Source organism: Labeo rohita, chromosome 15 (genome assembly GCF_022985175.1).
Source record: "Labeo rohita strain BAU-BD-2019 chromosome 15, IGBB_LRoh.1.0, whole genome shotgun sequence".
Classification (NCBI taxonomy): domain Eukaryota; kingdom Metazoa; phylum Chordata; class Actinopteri; order Cypriniformes; family Cyprinidae; genus Labeo; species Labeo rohita.
In genome coordinates this window covers 33,438,660-33,459,083 of record NC_066883.1, presented here as the reverse complement: position 1 = coordinate 33,459,083, position 20,424 = coordinate 33,438,660, and the positions used below count along the sequence as shown (strand labels likewise).

At 34.2% G+C, this 20,424-nt stretch overlaps 1 protein-coding gene across 2 annotated transcripts in view; it reads right to left on the bottom strand.

Moving 5' to 3' along the window:
- Positions 1 to 19,616, bottom strand: part of ngef (neuronal guanine nucleotide exchange factor) — a 33,804-nt gene extending 14,188 nt beyond the window's left edge. Inside the window, exons 1-7 of one of the 2 annotated variants that reach the window (XM_051128856.1) lie at positions 19,099 to 19,616; positions 11,984 to 12,083; positions 8,871 to 9,074; positions 8,062 to 8,141; positions 5,384 to 5,610; positions 4,945 to 5,105; positions 2,857 to 3,009 (exon numbers count right to left, since the gene is read on the bottom strand). In XM_051128856.1, coding sequence (XP_050984813.1) covers positions 2,857 to 3,009; positions 4,945 to 5,105; positions 5,384 to 5,610; positions 8,062 to 8,141; positions 8,871 to 9,074; positions 11,984 to 12,083; positions 19,099 to 19,309 — 1,136 coding nt within the window. In that variant the 5' untranslated portion in view covers positions 19,310 to 19,616. Of the gene's footprint in view, positions 1 to 2,856; positions 3,010 to 4,944; positions 5,106 to 5,383; positions 5,611 to 8,061; positions 8,142 to 8,870; positions 9,075 to 9,165; positions 9,274 to 11,983; positions 12,084 to 19,098 lie in introns of those variants that run through there. The other variant, XM_051128857.1, reaches the window with a different exon arrangement.
- Positions 19,617 to 20,424: the final 808 nt, after the last annotated feature.

Below are 20,424 nucleotides of genomic sequence, written 5' to 3'. Positions count from 1 at the left end.
CACCCAGATTTTTGACAAATATGTGCAGCTTAGTCTCACTTCCAGCAGGTGGCCTATCAGTAAAGCAGGTTAGAATGAAGTTTAGCAATGCACTTCGATTGCACAAGAGAAATGGAGTTGGTTGAGCAGCATTTCCCTTAAACTGCTTATTCTTCATTTTGCATATGCTGCAAGGTTTAACTGTTTTATATTAATATAAATACAATTAGTGTTTAGTAAGAAATTGCCTCTAGGACAACACAGTGAACTACTTCAAATTAGCCTAACTAGGTCACAAAGCAGGAAGGAGGTTTATGAGGTTTTCTGAGTTTATTTTTATGAACCTGTGTGGTTTAAAATCAACTAAACATCCTTGTTTCGGATGCACAACCTAGCTATTGTTATGTTAACGTAATGCACAAACAAATCTAATCTTAACAGGAATGGAAAGCACTGAAACTCCTCAGGCCGATGCGCAGAAAGTCCCAAAAGCTTTATAAAGACACAAATGAAAGCACCTACACAACACATCAGAAGCCAGCGAGGACTGAAGCCTCAGGCTAGAATCTAGGTAGACAGCTGGTCTGTGAAGACACCGAACATGCATGCAGACGAGTTGATTTACACAACAAACGCACACTACTGTCCCTCCCTGTCCTGAAAATACCCCACAGTTACACACCCACAATCAATATCATGCACACAAAGCTACTGTATGACTTCAAAAGACCTGAAACATGATTTATGAGTTGCATGAAACATTTTCACGCTATCAGCAATCCAGTTTTTGAGTTCTATACAAGAAAATACAGGTTTGGTACAACATGAGGGCACGTAAATGGTCACATGATCACTTTAATGCATGTAAGGTGTCATGGAATTTCACTAAGTGAAGGAAGCGTGGGAAGATCGCAGGTGACACATTAATGCATTGCTGTTGTTCCTTGTATGAGCCACACCTACCAGTCAAGTCAAGTCACTGTGTCACATTAAATTGCAAGAGTCATCACGTACAACGTCACGCGTTTTGGTTACGACACAAACAAGGAAACACTCTTGCATTCTAAAGCTTATTACGCACAGAGACAAAGAAAGCATTTCGGTTCAGAATTAATCTGCGTGTTAGTTTAGCTGTTCTCCAGCCAAATTTAGCTGGTTCATCAGCATGGTTTTCCTGGTGAAGCTGGTTGACCAAGTAACTCTTTTTAAGTAAAAATTAGCTAGTTATGTCTTACAATAAAGTCTTGTTTGTTAACACTAATTAATGCATTAACTAACATAAACTAACTTTGGTGATAGTTGTTAATGAGTCCCTTGTTTGTCCTCAACAGTTAAACTGCCTGCTGTTCTTCAGAAAAATCCTTCAGGTCCCACAAATTTGGTTTTTCAGCCTTTTTGTGTATTTTGAAGCATTTCCAACAATGCCTGTTTGATTTTAAGAGCCATCTTTTCACACTGAGAACAACTGAGGGAAAAAATGAGAGACTCATATGCAACTATTACAGAAGGTTCAAATGCTCTTTGATGCTTCAGAAGGAAACACGATGCATTTAGAGCCGGGGGTGAAAACTTTTGAAATTTTAATTGAGGGTAAATTTAACTGATTTTGTCTTCTGGGAAACATGTAAGTATCTTCTGTAGCTTCTGAAGGGAAGTAATACACGAAAAAGATATGATATTTAGGCAAAATAAGAAAAAAATTCACATTTCATTCTGTTCAAAAGTTTTCACCCCCTGGCTCTTAATGTATTGTATTTCCCTCTAAAGCATCAGTGAGCGTTTGAACCTTCTGTAATAGTTGATATGAGTCCCTCAGTTGTCCTCAGTGTGAAAAGATGGATCTCAAAATCATACAGTCATTGTTGGAAAGGGTGTCTAAATACAAAGAAATGCTGGAAAAACAAAGAATTTGTGGGACCTGAAAAAAAACACAGCTGTGGACCACTCAGGTAACAACACTGTATTAAGAATAAAGCATTTGTAAACTTTTGAATGGGGTCATTTTTACAAATTCAACTATTATTTTCTCTTATGGTCTATGTAAATGTCTTTTATGTGAAATATCTTATTCAGGTCAATACTAAATAAAAAATAACATGCATTTTGTATGCTCGCTCTTATTTTGGTAAAATAATTAACATTTTGCAGATTCTGCAAGGTGTATGTAAACTTTTGACCTCAATTGTAGACGTAAACGTACTTTCACCAGTTGACTAATTACAATACATTAAGACATTTATTTTGTATAACATGTTTTTTTTTAAATTACATAGGACCTTTTTTAATTAAATATCCACTAATTTGCAATTTAAATATCCACTAATTTTGTGACTGTATGGTGATTTTTTTTGGAATAGCACACCAAAAATGTCCCTCATACCCGACAAATGTGACCCTGGGCCACAAAACCAGTCTTAGTATAGGTATATGTGTAGCAATAGCCAACAATACATTGTAAGAGTCAAAATTATTGATTTTTCTTTTATGCCAATAATCATTAGGATATTAAATGAAGATCATGTTCCATGAAGATATTTAGTAAATTTTATACTGTAAATATATCAGAACTTAATTTTTTATTAGTAATATGCATTGCTAAGAAGTTCATTTGGACAATTTTAAAGGCGATTTACTCAATATTTAATTTTTTGCACCCTCAGATTCCAGGTTTACAATGAATAGTATCTTGGCCAAATATTGTCCTATTCTAACAAACCATGCATCAAAGGAAAGCTTTTTTATTCAGCTTTTTCAATTTCAAAACAATTTAGCCTTATGACTGGTTTTGTGGTGCAGGGTCACATATCTGCCCTCTAATGACTACATAGCATTAAATACTTCACAATTTTCATATGCACAAGTAAGAAATTTTCTTACAGTATCCGTCTGTAGTTTTTCTCTTGGTACGCCTGGTTGATGACGTAGCTGATGAAGACTTGGAAGTGGTTAACAGCGTGAGTGTGAACAATGTCGCACACGTCTGAGATCAGGATGGACTCTTCGATCCTGTGCTCCAAATCCATGAGGAACCTAAGGAAATTATGAGGTCATTGCTGTTAGGCAACAATATTATGGTTGTGTGACATTTTGTATATGCAATTAAGACATGTAGTTCAGTGGCAATGGGTAAAGTACATACTGTTTACATTTGCATGTAAGTGTTAGCATCTAGCTAAACATATGCACATCAAACAAACTTGCATGGGCAACAACTTAAAAGATCAGGCCACTAGTGATGCAGAAATTAAAAAAATATTTTTCCAGAAACGTTAGCTTCAGCTCATTAGCTTAGCTGTGCACTAACAAACACATCTTATGTAAGAAAGAACTCAAATCAATCTTGTAATCCAATGTTCTTCACTGTTCAAGAGCAGGTTTGGAAGGGCCGAGCTCCTCCTGACTCATTCGCATGAATCATCGCATTAGTGGGTGGATTTGCATGCTACAAAGCTAGCTGACTGGAATCAAATCAAACCAACACTTTAATTTTAGCCTGTGGGCAATTATGGGTATCAGAGTGAATAGGAGGAAGTTTCACTTTTGAAATATGATTGAAACAAGATGATGTGAAGTTTATTAATACTGACCGTTATGTGAGACAAAACAAGTTTGAACTACATGAAAATCAGAAGGCTATTTATTGGATTTGTAAAGGGAGATGTCATAATATTTGACTACACAGAGGGAAAAAAAAAACTTTTTTAAAAGTTTTTTTTTTAAATGATATTACAAATGAGTTAAAATATAAATAATTAATACAGTAATAATTAATAATTAACCAATAATAAATAAATTTCTAATATTGAAAACAGAGATATTTTAGAAAATATTTAGAAAAATAATTTTTCCCCTGATATAATTTATTTTTATTTTTTTTTGTATATTTGTAGAATGGATATTGGAGATATATATATATATATATGTGTGTGTGTGTGTGTGTGTGTGTGTGTGTGTTTATTATGATTTTTTTCCCCCCAGAAGTCTCCTGATATATTTTTGGCTTTATATATTTTGGGGTTTATTTATATAAAATGCATTGTTACAATATATGTTGGACAAATAAATACAATTATATATATATATATATATATATATATACACAGTATATATTTATATATATATATATATATATATATACATACACACAGTATATATTATATATATATATATATTTTTTCCATTTCTCCTGATATATGTCGACTGTTTTTGTTTATAATATACATGATAAACAGATTTCAATTTCCATTATTAACATATATTATTAATATGAATTCTTGATTTCTTCAGAAACATTTTTGAGTTTTGTATAATTACATATATATTTTTTATATATATTTATGTATTTTTTAAATATATTTTTGACAAAAACATTTAGGTTTAAAATAAATGATTAAATATTTTCAAAGCAAATATATTTAACATATTATAACTACATATTCATGATTTAATCCTGTTACATTTTGGCTTCTTTTTGTATATTTACATATAATGTTTTTTAAAAATATGTTTCAGACATATATTTTGATTTATACTATTAAATATATTCAAAATAAATTCAGAACATTTTTGTAATTTCAAAGAATATGTCTTGGGCTGTTTTTTGTGTGTTTAAATATAAAAAACATTGTATAAAATATATATTTGGAAATACATTTTGATTTAAAATAAAGCACAAAACATATATGTATGTATACTTTTGATACCTCCTGATATATTTTTGACAGCTTTTTGTGTATTTTAATTTAAAATATATTATTTTTTGCTTTATGGGAACTAATAATGCTAATGCTCCCGCAAATTTTTTTATGATGAGAAAAAGCCACTATGGTCTGGCAGATATTGCTAAATGCTGTTGTCCTGTTGGCCTCCTTTAGAAATAGAAACATAAAATAGGACATGGTCGGCAATGGGAAACCATAAGTGTAACTGATCACTGACCACATAGGTTTCCCCACAAACACATACCTCTCGCTTGCCTTCATGATGTCCTCGATATTGGAGAACAGGAAGTGCATGTCAGACTGACTCAAAGTGTTAACAAGCACAGAGTTTCGTAGAAAATGGGTCTCCAGCAGCTCCAGGCTTTTGTAGTACGACGCCTCAGAGGTCACCAGTTCAAACATGGCCTACAGAAAGAGACACAGACAGATCTGAAGAATCATGTGACACTGAAGACTGGAGTAATGACGCTAAAAATTCAGCTTTGCATCACAGGAATAAATTACATTTTAAAATATATTCATATATAAAGCAGTTATTTTAAATTGTAATAATATTTCACAATTTTACTGATTTTACTGTATTTTTATTTAAATAAATGCAGCCGTGGCGAGCATTGAAGTCTTTCAGAAAGCAGTGTATGTTGCATTTTTATACACTAGCTGATTCAAAGCATGTGTCTCACCTCTTGCAGTATGATCTCTTTTGGCTCTAGTGTCTTTAGTAGTCCGCTGTCCTTCACAGCCTCCAGGTTTTGCCAGAGGCTCAGTGAATGCGTGCTGTTTCTCAGCTGCAGCTGCAACGCAGGCGCAGCCGTGACCCCTGACCCTGTAGTCGGAAGCCCATCTCTCTGTCGACGCTGCTCGATCTCCTGCTGCTTAGATGTATCGCGGTACTCTTGATACAAAACATCTAGACACAAACGTACATTTTAGGACAGAATGATGAGACATTGAGATCATTCATCACATATGACAATATAGACATCAAAAGAGCACTCTAGTAAATGCATGTTTCTCATTCACATTTCTAAACATCCAATATAGCAGCTTTATAGAGTTTTAATTGTAGCAGTCGAGCATAAACACATCAGTCACAACAGCCCTTTGAACCTTTTTGACTATGTTGTGCATGTTCACTCCAGGCTTTTCAAGCCCTGAAAACTTGAAGTGTGAGGCTGTTCAGGAATGACCTCATATTCACTTAGTCTCTACCTGTCTGGGCGTCTACATAATAAAAGCATGTGCATACTGCATGTATGTGTGTGCTGGCTTCTCAAAAGGGTGACTCTGTACAGAGGAAAGCAGTTGCATAATGTCCTGTAGTCACATTCAACAAGACCTTCAGGTGGGTGTTCAGCACATTCGCTTATATAACAGAGCGTGAGAAGAGAAGAGAAGAGAAGAGAAGAGAAGAGAAGAGAAGAGAAGAGAAGAGAAGAGAAGAGAAGAGAAGAGACAACAAGAAGAAATGATAATGGTTAAAACAGATCAGATGAGTGAGAAAGTACACTGTGCAACTTGCAGAAATGAGAATGAATGAAAAAATTAGATCAGACGACATGTGTAATGTAGAGAAGAGATGATAAATGTTAAATAATGACAGAATAATGATATAAATTACACATACTGTAGATAATTTCCATTATCAACATATATTATGAATATGTATTCCTTATTTATTTATTTATTTATTTTGCATTTGGTTTGTTTAATTACATAATGTATATATTTGTTTAATTCTTTGGACATACATTTAATTTCAAAATAAAATATTAAATATATTCAACATAGTAATATAAATAAATAGTCATGATTTCTCCTGACATATGTTTGGCTTCTTTTTGTAAATTTACATAAAATTTATTTTTAGGTATATTTTGGACATAAAAGAAAAAACAAAATAAGTAAATATACTTAACATATATTATGAAACTACAGTCCTAATTTCTCCTGATATATTATTTTGGCAGTAATATACATAGAATTTATTTTAAAATATGGTTTTGACTTACATTTTAATTTAAACCTTACATAAAATAATTAAATATATTCAAAATAGATACATTTTAACATATTACGATATACAAATATATGAATATATGACTTTTCCAGATTTTTTTTTTTTTTTTTTTTTGTAAAATCTTAAAATAAAACACACAATCTTTGCTGTTACTATTATTATTATTATTATATTGTTACATATTAATTTAAGAAATACACAAATCATTAAATATATTCAAAATAGACACATTTTAACATATTATTAATATATATATATATATATATATATATATATATATATATAGATAGATAGATAGATAGATTTTCTTTCTTTTTTTTTTTTTTTTTTTTTTGTAAAATCTTAAAATAAAACACACAATCTTTGGTGTTGTTGTTATTATTATTATTATTATTATTATTATTATTATATATTTACATAAAATGCATTGGTAAAATATATTTTGGAAATACATTATTGTTATATATTTATTTAAAATACATAAATTACTAAAGATAGACAGTTAGACAGACAAACAAACATAAATAAATAAATAAAAATATATATTATGAAAATATATTCTTGATTTCTCCTGATATATTTTTGGCAGTTATATACATACAACGTGTTTTTAAAAAAATGTTTTGACTTTTTAATTTTTTAATTAATTTATTTTTTACCTTAATATTAAATATATTCAAAATAGATACATTTTAACATATCATGAATATATATTCTTGATTTTTCCTGATCCTTTCTTTCTTTCTTTCTACATAATTTTTGCTGTACAGGAACTGACGGAGCCACTCAAATGATGAGAAATCATGGTGATGAGAAAAAAATGATAACAGAAGATAAAAGACATGACAACAGATGGGATGAGTTAGAATAGATGATGAGACATCAAAAAGGAAAAAAACAAGAAGATAATGAGCAAAGAAATGAGAAGAACATACAGTGGAGAAACAGGAAAAGAACTAAGATGTTCACAGAAGCTACAATGAGAATGAAAACATAGGAAATAAAGTGGAAAAAAAGAGACACTTGGATGCAGATACAGAAGAGAGAACTAGACAGATGATGAGGAAAATAGAGATGATATAAAATGATGTTGCGTTGGCGAAGAAAGCGGATAACTCTCTCTTGCTGTTATTCCAGCATATATTTAAAAAGACATCACCCACACACTCCACCTGCCTTCATCCTACACACACTAACACACACTCGCGTCTCGTACACATCCAGTACATCCATGCCGCAAATCCAACTGCAAATAAAGTTGCCTACACGGTTCAACTCAAGGCACATAAATTAGCATGCATTGTTACAGCACATCGTGTGTGTGTGTTTTTGTTCACTCACCGACACTCTTCACAATGTTGAGATTGCGGCAGGAATTCTCCACTGCCATCTTCTGCGGACTGTCACCATTCCTCACCAGCCTGAAAGAGAAAAAACCCTAATAATCAGTGACTAGCAGAGATAACAGGAAACGTGTGTGTGTGTGTGTGTGTGGCGATGTATTTGTGTGTACCAAAATGAGAACATGTCAGCCCGCTCTCAAAACACCCTTTAGCTGTTTAAGTCCTACTTTTGTTTCTAAATGAGGGGAATATTGCTTCCTCACATTTTAATTTCCATTTAGCTTTATTACATTATAACCCTGACAGACCTAAATAAGTCAAATCCATCAGTAGATTTGTGTGAGTAGTATTTGAGTCATACAGCACATGTGCCCACATGCAAATGACAAAAGCGAACACACTGTACAAGCTAATGTACAAAGCATAAATACACTGTATATATGCAACAATGCATATATAAAAACACTGCATGCATATATTCAAACATGAGCTGATAAAATGACATTTTAAGCAGTTTTTTCCATAATTATTGTACAATTATTGACAGATGTTTTATGATATCATATTATTTGAGAGACTTTTTTATTTTTTAACCTAAAAAGTGCAAAGTGCATATATATATGCATTTTTAGGTTAAAAAAGTTTTCACTTTTTTCTTTTTTTTTTTCAGTTGCATATTTTCACACTTTTTTTTTACAATGCAAATACTGTTTCTAAATATATAAATGCACACATCTGTGAACTTATTCAAATTTTAAATATCTAAAAAAAGAGGAAATTAACTTCAACTCTGTTTGTCTCTCTTACCGGAGTGTGATGTTGTCCGGGTCGGCGGTGGTGTGAATGTCATTGTCCTGCATAGTGCAGGCACTTGTCGTCCGTTCACTCAGCTCTTCCATTTCTTGTCTACGCGGCCAATCTCCCGGCGTCGCCAACGGAGACCGAGAGCGAACTCCTCCCAGCACAGTAATCCCGTTGCTGGGCAACGAGATTCCAGAGCGAGAAGGTGGACTGATAAAAATACATAAATACTGTTAATATTTAAATAATGAGAGGTTTGAAGAAATTCAGAGCCTTCTTGAAAGATCGAATCCCCACTCACAGATACGGTGTCCTCTACAAACACACACGCACTTAAGAGAAGGACCCGCATGTTGCGGACCACATGAACACAAACAGAAACACAGCCAAGCCCAAACACAAAGTCACCCACACACCTTCAGTTCTCAACTCTAAACTCTTCCACCCACACGCAGACAGACAAACATCTCTCTTCCTGAGAAAATCATTCGATACAGTGTTGAATGATAAATCAAAGCACCAGACAATTCGCACACAAACACCACAACACTATTATAGATAGACAGATAGATAGATAGATAGATAGATAGATAGATAGATAGGTAGGTTTTTACAGTAACTTCTAAATATAATTATAACATTTCTATTTGACGTTCAAAAAAAAACATTTACATGGTCCACTGAAGTGCTTTGAAACATGCAGCATTATTCTGTGTGTTTATGTAATTTCAACTGAAACCGGAAGACATGGCAGGACATATCAAGTAGTCCCGCCCCCTTTTTTAAAAATAGCCAAAAGGGAAAGCAGGTAAAGCCGTGTTTGATAGTGTATGACAGCCACAATCTCATTCATATCACTATAAAATACAGCACTTTGTGTAGAATTTAAATTTGTCTGATACATTTTGTGGCCTGCGCCGACTTGTGCCAACAGAAAGCATGTTTACACTGTCTGAATCATTCCCTATACTCTGTATAGTGCAGTACGTGGCATTAACCGTACAGAAAATACTAATTCTGTGAACAAGTGACCGATTTGAGCCACAGCTTCACTGTTTATTTATAGTGTGGTGGGCGGGATGCTTCGGATTCTAGAGAGCATTTAATTGGACAGAAAGTTTGATGAGAAGCTGAAGTGCAGGGTGATGTCATCAAAATCGCTGATCCATATTGGTGGAAGTTAGAGACATATTAGTAAAGCATAAACCTTAAATTTGCAAGCAATTTAAGAACAGAGTTTTTTTTAGCTTTTAGTATGAATGTGTTTGGCTTTGGCTTAAGTTTATCTATAAGTTCGTGTGCTCCAAAACAATGACAAAATTCGCATTTAGAACACATAAGCATTAAACACTTACAGCCTCTAACTTCTGCTAATAGAAGCTGCGTTTCCATTACCCTTCAAACTGCGAATTACGAATTGAAAACATGCCTAATGGCATGTTAACATCAGTTAATGGAAATGCTGTCATTTCGCAATAGTGTTTTTTAGTGACATTTATAAAACGTTGCAAAAATTTTGCGCAAATCTGTAATGGAAACACACCTACAGTAACATCACCTGCAACTGCGCACACATTGTAGTGGCAGAAAAACACTGGTAACAAGTGGAGGGATAAAAATGAAACAAGAGAAAAAATGCATCGTTGTGCATTTGGATGTCAAAATCGGAATGCCAATATTTTTTATAGAATACTGTTGTCGAAAGTGTCATTTGAATTTTAAACGGACAGACTATGGATGAAACTTGCTATGATTATTCTACTTTAAAAGCATAAATTGGATTTAAACAATTTGTCTACATAATATTCACATATGCAGTTCATACATATTGTACATACTGTATTACAGTTACAGCATGAAATACTAAATATTTAAACCTAACATCTTACATATATACACATTTACCAATTTTATCTTACAATTCTGACGTTTACAGCGCAAATGCAAGTTTATATCTTGTATTTCAGACTTTATAATTCAATTTATCTCAACAACAGCAAGTTTGTCAATTCTTAAAAAAAAAGCCAGAAGTGTGGGATTTTCAGAATTCTTATCAGAACTGAGATATTATCTTAAAATTGCGGGAATAACATCAAAGATTTGAAATATAAACTCAAATTTATTCTTTTATTCCATGGCTTCCACAGACCGCTACTTGAAAACTGTCATTGTTCACAGGGTTAGTGTTTTCTGTATGGCAAACGGCATGTAGCGCACCATGTAAACGGTTAAGACAAACAGCACTGATAAACAGAAGAAATAACACCAGTGCCATGCACCAACATAAACACAATTTTCAAACTACACATTTTTAGCATCATTATAATCTCTGATTTCTTTAGTAACAGTTTCATATTGAATCTAAATGGGTAATCTATTAGACTGCAGTTATAAGCTGTCAAATAAATACGGCTTTATCTAGCTCAACGGCTCAAGCTTAAGCTGTGATATAAACGAAACACTATTGGCTATTTTCAAAAGGGGCGGTGCTACTTGATATGTCCCGCCCTGTCTTCTTGTTTCAGTTGAAATTACGTCAACACAGAATATCACTGTGTGTTTCAAGGCACTTCAGTGGATCTTTAAATAATTAAGGCATCACTATCTGGTTAAGTAAAACAACAAATATAGGCTAATATTTAGCAAAATGCATTACTGTAGATTTCATATCTCTAGCAAACAAACAAGCTGTGAACACTGAATGACTTGCATAAGGTAAATGTAATGCTACATGTGACATTTTTTTTCAAGCTGTTTTACTGACATCTTTCTGTGGTTGAAAACTGATTGAACACTTGAGATATATGTTTATATCTTGTTATAACCAGCAGTAAAGAAGACGGGATGATCGCGATCTGAACTCAGGCGCAGATACAACAATCTATCATGCCACATCAAAGAGCGTCAAATGGGCATTTATTGTTTTAAATTCCTGATAAAATGGACAGAATTCAAAGATAAGACTTTGTTTCTTATCTAAAGTAACAATATATAAAACTCAAAGTTCCTCCTATGTGTTCCGAATCAAAAGATCCGAACAGATGATTTTTGGTACAGTTACATAGACAGACAGGCACCCAGATAGATAGATAGATAGATAGATTTTTGTGTACACTCACTGATGATTTCTGGGAGAGGGCGGAGGGCGAATCGCAGCAGAGGGGCTGAGCCTGTTGTAGGAGGCGGGGTCAACTGCTTGTTTAGGAGAGGAGGAGGGGCCTGATGGAGAGAATGGGAGTGGCTTAGGTTAATAAAAAAAAATGTATGAACACAATAAATGAGCCTGGACACATTTGAGTGGAATAGAACAAAACTGAATTGACCTAAATCCAACTTGCATGACATTCCTAGAGACGGACACAGTAGGAGACTACAAAAATGTTTTCACAGAAAGGAAAACACAACATCAGAAGTATACATTATATGGTATCAGAGACAAGAAAAACCAATTGTTTGGCTAAAAACTATTGAGATGATGAATCTGACTGCCAGAGAATGGACTTCATTACAGGCAAAACAACATACTGGTCATTCACTTGTTACCACACACATTCACACACGAATACACACCGACAAATCAAACACACACACACTCATGTATAAACACAGAGGGCCTATTGTGAATGCTGGCTGTGCTGCCTGAAACTTTGTGGGCACAGGAATGTGTATCTGGGGCCTCAAATGGAACTTTCAGTAATAGTGTGTGTGTGCGGCTGCCGAGAATGTCTGTTCGGTTTCCCCCTGAATTTGTCTCCTCTGCAAATTCTAAAGTCTAATGAACAAAGGAAGCATCCGAAATGCTTCATTACCTCCTTACACTGTTTCCCTTAGCTGCTCTCTTGACCAAGCGGCTTTCTGCTCTGTCTACACGAAGGGCACATGGTCACATGCGGGGTAGTGCGCTATTTGAGTGCCTAGATCGTGAGTTAACTAGGTGTGATCAGGAAGATCGCACAGCATGTTTGTCGGACTCCTTAGATAAATATTGATCCACGCGTCAATAAAACTCTTCACAGACTCGCCTATAGGAATGCTAAACTTTAACTGTTATGAATTCCATTGCTGCTTTATAATATGTTCTGACCTCTTATTTTAGTTATTAACATAATATGCAACAAACCTCTAACACTAAGTATTAAACTTCAAAATGCAAGACTTTGTCAGACTTTGACTCTGGCAGACAATGAGAAATGCAAATAAATAAATAAATAAATAAATTAATTAATTAATTAATTAATTAATAATAATGGAAAACAAATGGGAGGAAACCCTCCATTACTTTTTTTCACTTTGCATTTTTAAATTATTTTTATTTATTTATTTAAAGTCTAGCATTTATTTCATTGATATGCATATATTTAATATAACATTTATTTATTATTTATTTTATTACATTAATTAATTTATTTATTTTAATAAATATAACATTTTTGAATCTGTTTTTGAATAAAATATATATACACTAATGTTAATAAAAATATTTTTAAAAATATAATTTGAAATTTACTATAAAGTCTAACTAGCTTTTTCAAAATTAAACCAGTTGAGCATTTTTTCATTAATATATGTGACCCTGGACCACAAAAGCAGTGTTAAGTTGCATAGGTATATTTGTAACAATAACTGAGCATACATTGTATGGGTCAAAATTACTGATTTTTCTTTCACGCCAAAAATCATTAGAATATTAAATAAAGATCATGTTCCATGAAGATGAAGGTAGTGCTCCTACTGTAAATACATCAAAATTACATCTTTTATTAGTAATATGCACTGCTAAGAACTTGATTTGGAACTTTAAAGGCGATTTTCTCAATATTTTGATTTTTTTGCACCCTCACATTCTAGATTTTCAAACAGTTGTATCTTCAAATATTTTTCTATCCTAACAAACCATACATCAGCTTTTAGCTTTTATCTATTCAGCTTTCAGATGATGCATAAATCTCAGTTTCATAAAATTGACCCTTATGACTGTTTTTGTGGCCCATGGTCACATATGCAACAGACTGTTGTCTTGTCATGCGGATTTATTTCTTCATCCAGCAGATCCCAGTTCCTACATTTAGTCTATGAGAGAATATGCACTTGATCTGAGGTTTACAACCACACCTGGCTGACTAACCAAACTCACGGCTGAGAGTTCAACCCGAGGTCAGCTCAAAGAAGAACTCCTAAAATACAGATTAGGAAACAAGGACAGACTGGATCGGGGTCGGTTTGTCACACCACAATGTGACACTAAAGTTATTTTATTGTAGCACTGTACATCGGTTAATAATTTGCTTTAAACCCAGTTTCCAATAGTGTCACCAGATCTGGAGCAGCAATCAACAGTGAATGGGGCTGTTTTCCCAGCGGGCACTGCAATTTGAGAGAAACTTGTAATGATGCATGCCGAGTTCAAAAAGTGTGTGGGCTTTGCATTGTTTGAACAAATCAGCAAAATATATGGTACACTGACTACCTATAGTACACACTATTACTAGACTGAGAAGTCTAGACTGTTTTGAAAAATGTTATGTTATGTAACTTTCAATACTTCAAATGTGATGCATTACTGCCCTTTTATATAATGCATAGTCATGTTTTATATAATACACACTACCAGTCAGTTTTCTTATGACTATTTTCCACATTTTCGAATAACAGCAGTTTTCAAAACTATGAAATTATACAAATGGAATAATGTTTTACTAAAAATTCAAAACTACCTTTTATTTTACATTTACTAAAAATTCAGCTGGACACTCAGAGTCATACAAAAAATAAAAATGAAATTATATTTGTCTACAAAACTTAAATCATTAAGGTGAAATGTTTAAAAAAAGGCTGATAATTGCTTTTTTACATATTTTATTGTTGTGGACCTCCTGTATAAATAGCAACAACAATGTAGGTATTTTAATTATTAAGCTTTTTTTTCCAGAGAGACTTGTTTCCTGGTCCACGTATGTAAGGGAAAGAATACCGCATAGACTTTGTACGGTAAGATTGGGGAATTACCGTACAGGCTGTGTACATTGCACTTATGCTAACTTATGAGGCATTACAAAACAAACACATTCGCTATTAGCATTAGCAATGGAGTAAATCTTTTGACATCCGAAGACACATTCTCACACACACCCTCTGACTCTTCATATTCACACCAAACTGTCAGTGAATAAAAAAGATGTGACAAATTCCAGAACAGCAAATATTCGCACAGTACACTCACAAACACACACACATGCAACAGTCACAGACAACTGCAAAAATCAAACACCACCAGAGAGGACAGCATGACGTATACTAAAAGATACGGACTTGCAGTGTCTCAAATGTGATGAACACACGCAATAATCAGCGGAATGCTGAATGTACAGCATCATATAAAAATAAACAACAATGAACCGAGTTTACAGGCTCAGTTGAATATGTTGGTGTAAAATGAGTGTGTATCGCAAAATAGGCCTAATACTAAACATGTTTTTCTATTGAGTCGTATTCGCAGGCTGCACACAACAAGCCTACATTTCGCACACTATCTTCCCTAAATATTATCCGAGATTAGAAAATATTCAGTAGTCCGTTTCATGGAGAAAATCATGAGTCGGTTCTTTTTGATTCGTGAAAAAAATTAAAAAAGAAAGAAAGTAGCCAGATTTGTGAGTATGAACTTGTATGAACTGGTTATTTTTAGTGCATTTAAAACATATTTAAATCTCGAGAGCCTCTTATGAGCCGGATCTTTCTGATTCATCAAAAACATTGCGCAATCAGGGTCAAGTTCTGATCTGAATCAAATGATTCACAAATCCGCATCAAAGTCCCATCTGAGTCAAATGGTTCGCGATCCGCAATCTGAAATTCCGATCTAAATCAAAAGATTCATGAACTCACGCCGAAGTTCCATTCTGAATCAAAAGATTCACGAACCCGCTCCGAAGTTTCAATCTAAATCAAATGATTTGCAGTCCCGATCTGAATCAAATGATTCACAACCCGCACCAAAGTCTCATCTGAAACAAATGTTTCCGAAATTCCGTTTCGAAAGATTCACAAAGCCTCTCAGAAGTTCCAAATGATTTGCGATCCATGCTCCATAGTCCTGATCTGAATTATGATTCATTACATGCGAAGTCCCAATCAATAATTTGATTTAGATCAGAACCTTGGAGCAGATTCGTCAATCATGAATCATTCAATTTGCGAAATGATTCACGAATGCGCTCCGAAGTTCTGATCTGAATCAAAAGATTCATGAATCCTCTCTGAAGTTCCAATCTAAGTCAAATGATCCCATATGTCAAAATAGCAGACAATGGAAATTGAATTGCTTGTTCAAAATTATTTCTCCGAAGTCCCGATCTGAAACAAATGATTCGCAAACCTGCACCAAAGACCCATCCGAATCAAATGATTCACAGTTTGCACTCGGAAATTCTGATCTAACTCGAAAGATTCACGAACCTGCTCTGAATTTCCGATCTGAGTAAAAAAAATCATAATTCTGTTTTGAAATTCAGATCTAAATCAAATGATTGGTGATCCATGCTCTGTAGTACTGATCTGAATAATGATTCACGATATGCGAAGACCCAACCAGTAATTAGATTTAGATCGGGACTTTGGAGCAGGTTTGTGAATCACGAATCATTCAATTTGTGAAATGATTCATAAACCCGGTTCGAAGTTCCATTCTGATACGTGCTCTGAAGTACAGATCTAAATCAAATGATTCGTGAACCTGCTCCAAAGTCCCGATCTAAATGAAATGATTCACAATACACACTTTGAAGTCCCAATCTGAATCAAATGATTGGCAAAACACGGTCTGATTGGAGCGCTTCGAAATAGTGAATCATTTTGCAACGCATTTACAGTGTATCATCTTGCGTGTTTACTACTATAGTGAAAACATTTGATTGCGACAAGCTGCACCTCAAAATGCATGTTGGATAGAATGTGATATTGTAGTCACTAGATATTGCTAGGGACATGTCCCTAGCATCCCTACTAAATTCTACGCCCTTCCTAAAGACTCTCCAGTTTAACGAATGCTTTTTTTATGTACACAGTATGAACACCAATTCACATTGCAAATCCTGTAACTCATCTAAAAGCGGTGTTAAAAATAACAATGGCTTAAATGCAATTGAAACAACTAATAGCATCATGGTAAAGAATTTACCGCTGACATTTTCTTTAGACAGCTTAATTAAAATCAAGTTTCATCTTTCATCAGACAGTTTGACAAAAGAAAGTAGGTGTGCTTGATGATAGCTTTCAGCAAATATGCAAATACAGAATTCATTTGTTCAGCCACTTTGTCTGGAAAAACAGGTGAGACACTATGCATAATACAATCATTAACCTTGTCACATAAAATGCAAAAGTTGCTGATATGCATACTGTAAGTATGCAGCAATTGCCTACCTCATGCCAAGGACTTCACACAGCGTTGAGTTTAATGTTTTAATGGGTGATGAAGAAACCAGTATATGGGGGTCTGTACAACAAGGATGTTTACTACAGGCCAACTACTAAAATATCAAGCTGTGTTGTTTTGCTGGTTAGTTTTAGAAACAAAATGCAACATGTGGGTAAAAACCTCCATTGATCAAAAGTTAAGTAGCCACGTATTTTGATGAAATAACATTTTTTGAAACCTAAATCACTGAGATTTCATCAGTTGCACAGTTTAAATCTCTTAGAGGGGTGAAACTGGCTTGTGGTTTTATCTGTTCGCCATCTAATAGAGTAAATTAATCAAAAATTGTCTAAAAAAAAGAATGCTCCCAAGAAGCAAACTTAGTTGCTTTCAGGCTGTGTGCTAGCAACCACCATTGGGTTTCACCAATGGGTTCTAGGACTTTATACTGACACCTATTGATGTGGAGGTACAATCACATTAAAAGCAAAGGTCGTCAGTTGAAGCAGTGCCTAATACTCATACATATTTGTCATCCATTATCGATTCCGCAACCAAAAGCGACTGATAATGAAAAGGCTACCAAGATAAAGTGAACAATAATCAGGTGATCTCAATTTGGTGGCCACCATAAAGGAGTTTTTTATAGGCCACTAATACATCATCCTGAACACTTTCCTAACATCAAGATGAAATAATTTTAGTTAAAAACTATTTTTGTGCAACAATCCAACAATGTGAAAAACACAAGATCCATTGATGAAAGATCCAAACTGATGAAAGGGATGTCAGTTTCATTGTTTACGGATTTAAGTCGGACTGTCATGACATTAATAGAGCAAATGCTTTCAGGAGGAACATCACAGTGTCATCTTTGATCCTCGCAGAGCTTAAAGTCAACAGCGGAGCCACAACTAAGGAAATCGTGTCATTTTGTCATTCAGATTCTTCGCAATGGTCAATCCGGTCTCAGTAATGCGAATAAACACGGCATCCATAAAGATGCCCGTGCTCATAAAAACACGCGCATGTGTAATTCTCAGAACAATTAAAAACAAACACTGAACAATTAAACCAGTTTCTCGAGTTTCGACCACTTTGCAATTTAACGCAGGGCAAAAATCAAGTGGTTTCATTCGCTCAGAACGTCATAATTGTGTGCAAGCTATTTAAATACGCAAAATGTTTTTCAGCAAAACTTGTCTGACAGTGAGATCTATCACTGCTGTCACTCATCAGTAGGATCAAAATCAAAAGAATCCATTTACCAAACATTAAACTCACCAAGTATGCATTTAGCTTCTTAAAGAAGCAGTACTTAAGTTTTAATGCTAGTGTAAGGTTTCACCTTCACTCTTAAAATAAAATAAAATAAAGAGTTCTGTTAAATAATGTTCTGTTAGAAGTTCATGCAATCTTTATAGATGCCAGTAAAGAGTGTTGCACAGGAAAGGTCACACAAGTAAAATGAAAAAGGTTAATTTAGTTGAGCCAGTCCATACAAACCATAGTAAACTGTAGTACAACATACAGGAAACAATAGTGCAGTCTATTTAGACGCACTATATTTGCTAGGCAACGCTAATATAGCAAACATATCAGTTTCAGTAGCATATATTGTGCCTCAAAAAGTTGGTAGTCAAACAATAGGCAAAGTTGGGCAATAATACTAATTGGATATATATTTAGTATTTTGAATGAGCTTTTATATTTGATAAGTTTCAGTTTAAGTAGTAATTTTATAGTGGTTCTGATTTATTTTTTACCAGTACATGTGAAGTTTTACAGTTCAGTAATAAATAAATATAGAATTCTCACTTTCTTGTTGTTCTGAAGATGAAGACAACTTTTTCTTTCGCATTGAGCGGTAAAAGCGTGAATTCCTACGTATCGGAGCTCTACCGGACAACGTCTCGTCGTCGTCATCGTCATCCTCGCTGGGCAGATGTGGCACTGGCGTCTGAGGTTTGGTCTGGACCACTTGAGGTTTATGTCCCCACTTCATTCGGAACAGGGCTGTCATCGCCATCAGCTATCAGTAACGAGATCCAGGCTTTCATGGAATAATCCCCATCTGACAAGCACAGCAGGAATTCCCATCCAGACTGAATCCAAAAGTTGGAAGCTCCCGAAGCACACAATCCCACCACAGTCACAGAGAAGTTATGCGCCCTTTCTTGCTAATCAACTCTCTCATTCTTCTTTCGCCTCTTTCTTTTTCCTCTGCCTGAGGGCCAGGCGTGCTGTTACTGACAAGTCTGAAGTCTGTCTTTCTCTCTCCGAGTCCTCTCGTGTCTCGCTAACCTGTCCTTTGGCCCTCGGTGTCAAAGTTCTCCCCCCTCCCTCTCATTCATTCTCGCCGGCCCTGCCTCCCAGTCTGTCTCTCCCGCCCTCTTTTTTTGCTTGCCTTACCCTGTTTTCCTCTAAGTGCATAACTTCAGGTCCCACGTGTGAATCAAACAGGTAGAGTCAGTCATCGAAAAACAGCAGATCTTGTATTTTTTAGCTGTCACTTTGGTAATAATGACGTAGACACCTCACCCAATACATCTCATCACATAATATGACTGTGCCTTCTCCCACACTTTGAAAACAGCTCTTTACAAAGGCTGCAATGTCAACAAAGATTTCTGAGATTCTGAGATTTGCTTGCCGTTTCTTTGTAATTGTTGTGAAACTTGTTGAAAATTGTCTTGTTTCATGTTTTGTATGTACTGTACCTTTTTGTTTTCAATTTTATTTTAAAATAAATAACAAAATAAACATTTGTAAAACAAGATAAGCACAATTTTGTAGGTTTAGACTTTTTAAAAAGATTATTTATTTTTATCTTAATTCATTTTAATATATTTTAAAGATTATTTTGTTTTGAAAAATAAGTTTTTCTATTATTATGCATAAATCTAAGCAATCTTAGTAAGGTTTATGCTTAAAACAAGAATAAAAAACAACACTAAAAACTTTTAGTCAACCCATGTTATTTTAGTATAATTTCTATGTTATCATAGTATTAATATTTTAATTTTTTAATATGTTTTAAAAATTTTTTAGCAAGTTTTAAGTTTTTAGATTTAGTAATTGTTTTATGTTTTTATCATTTTCATTGGTTTTTTCAATATTTAACGTTTGTAATATTAAATATAT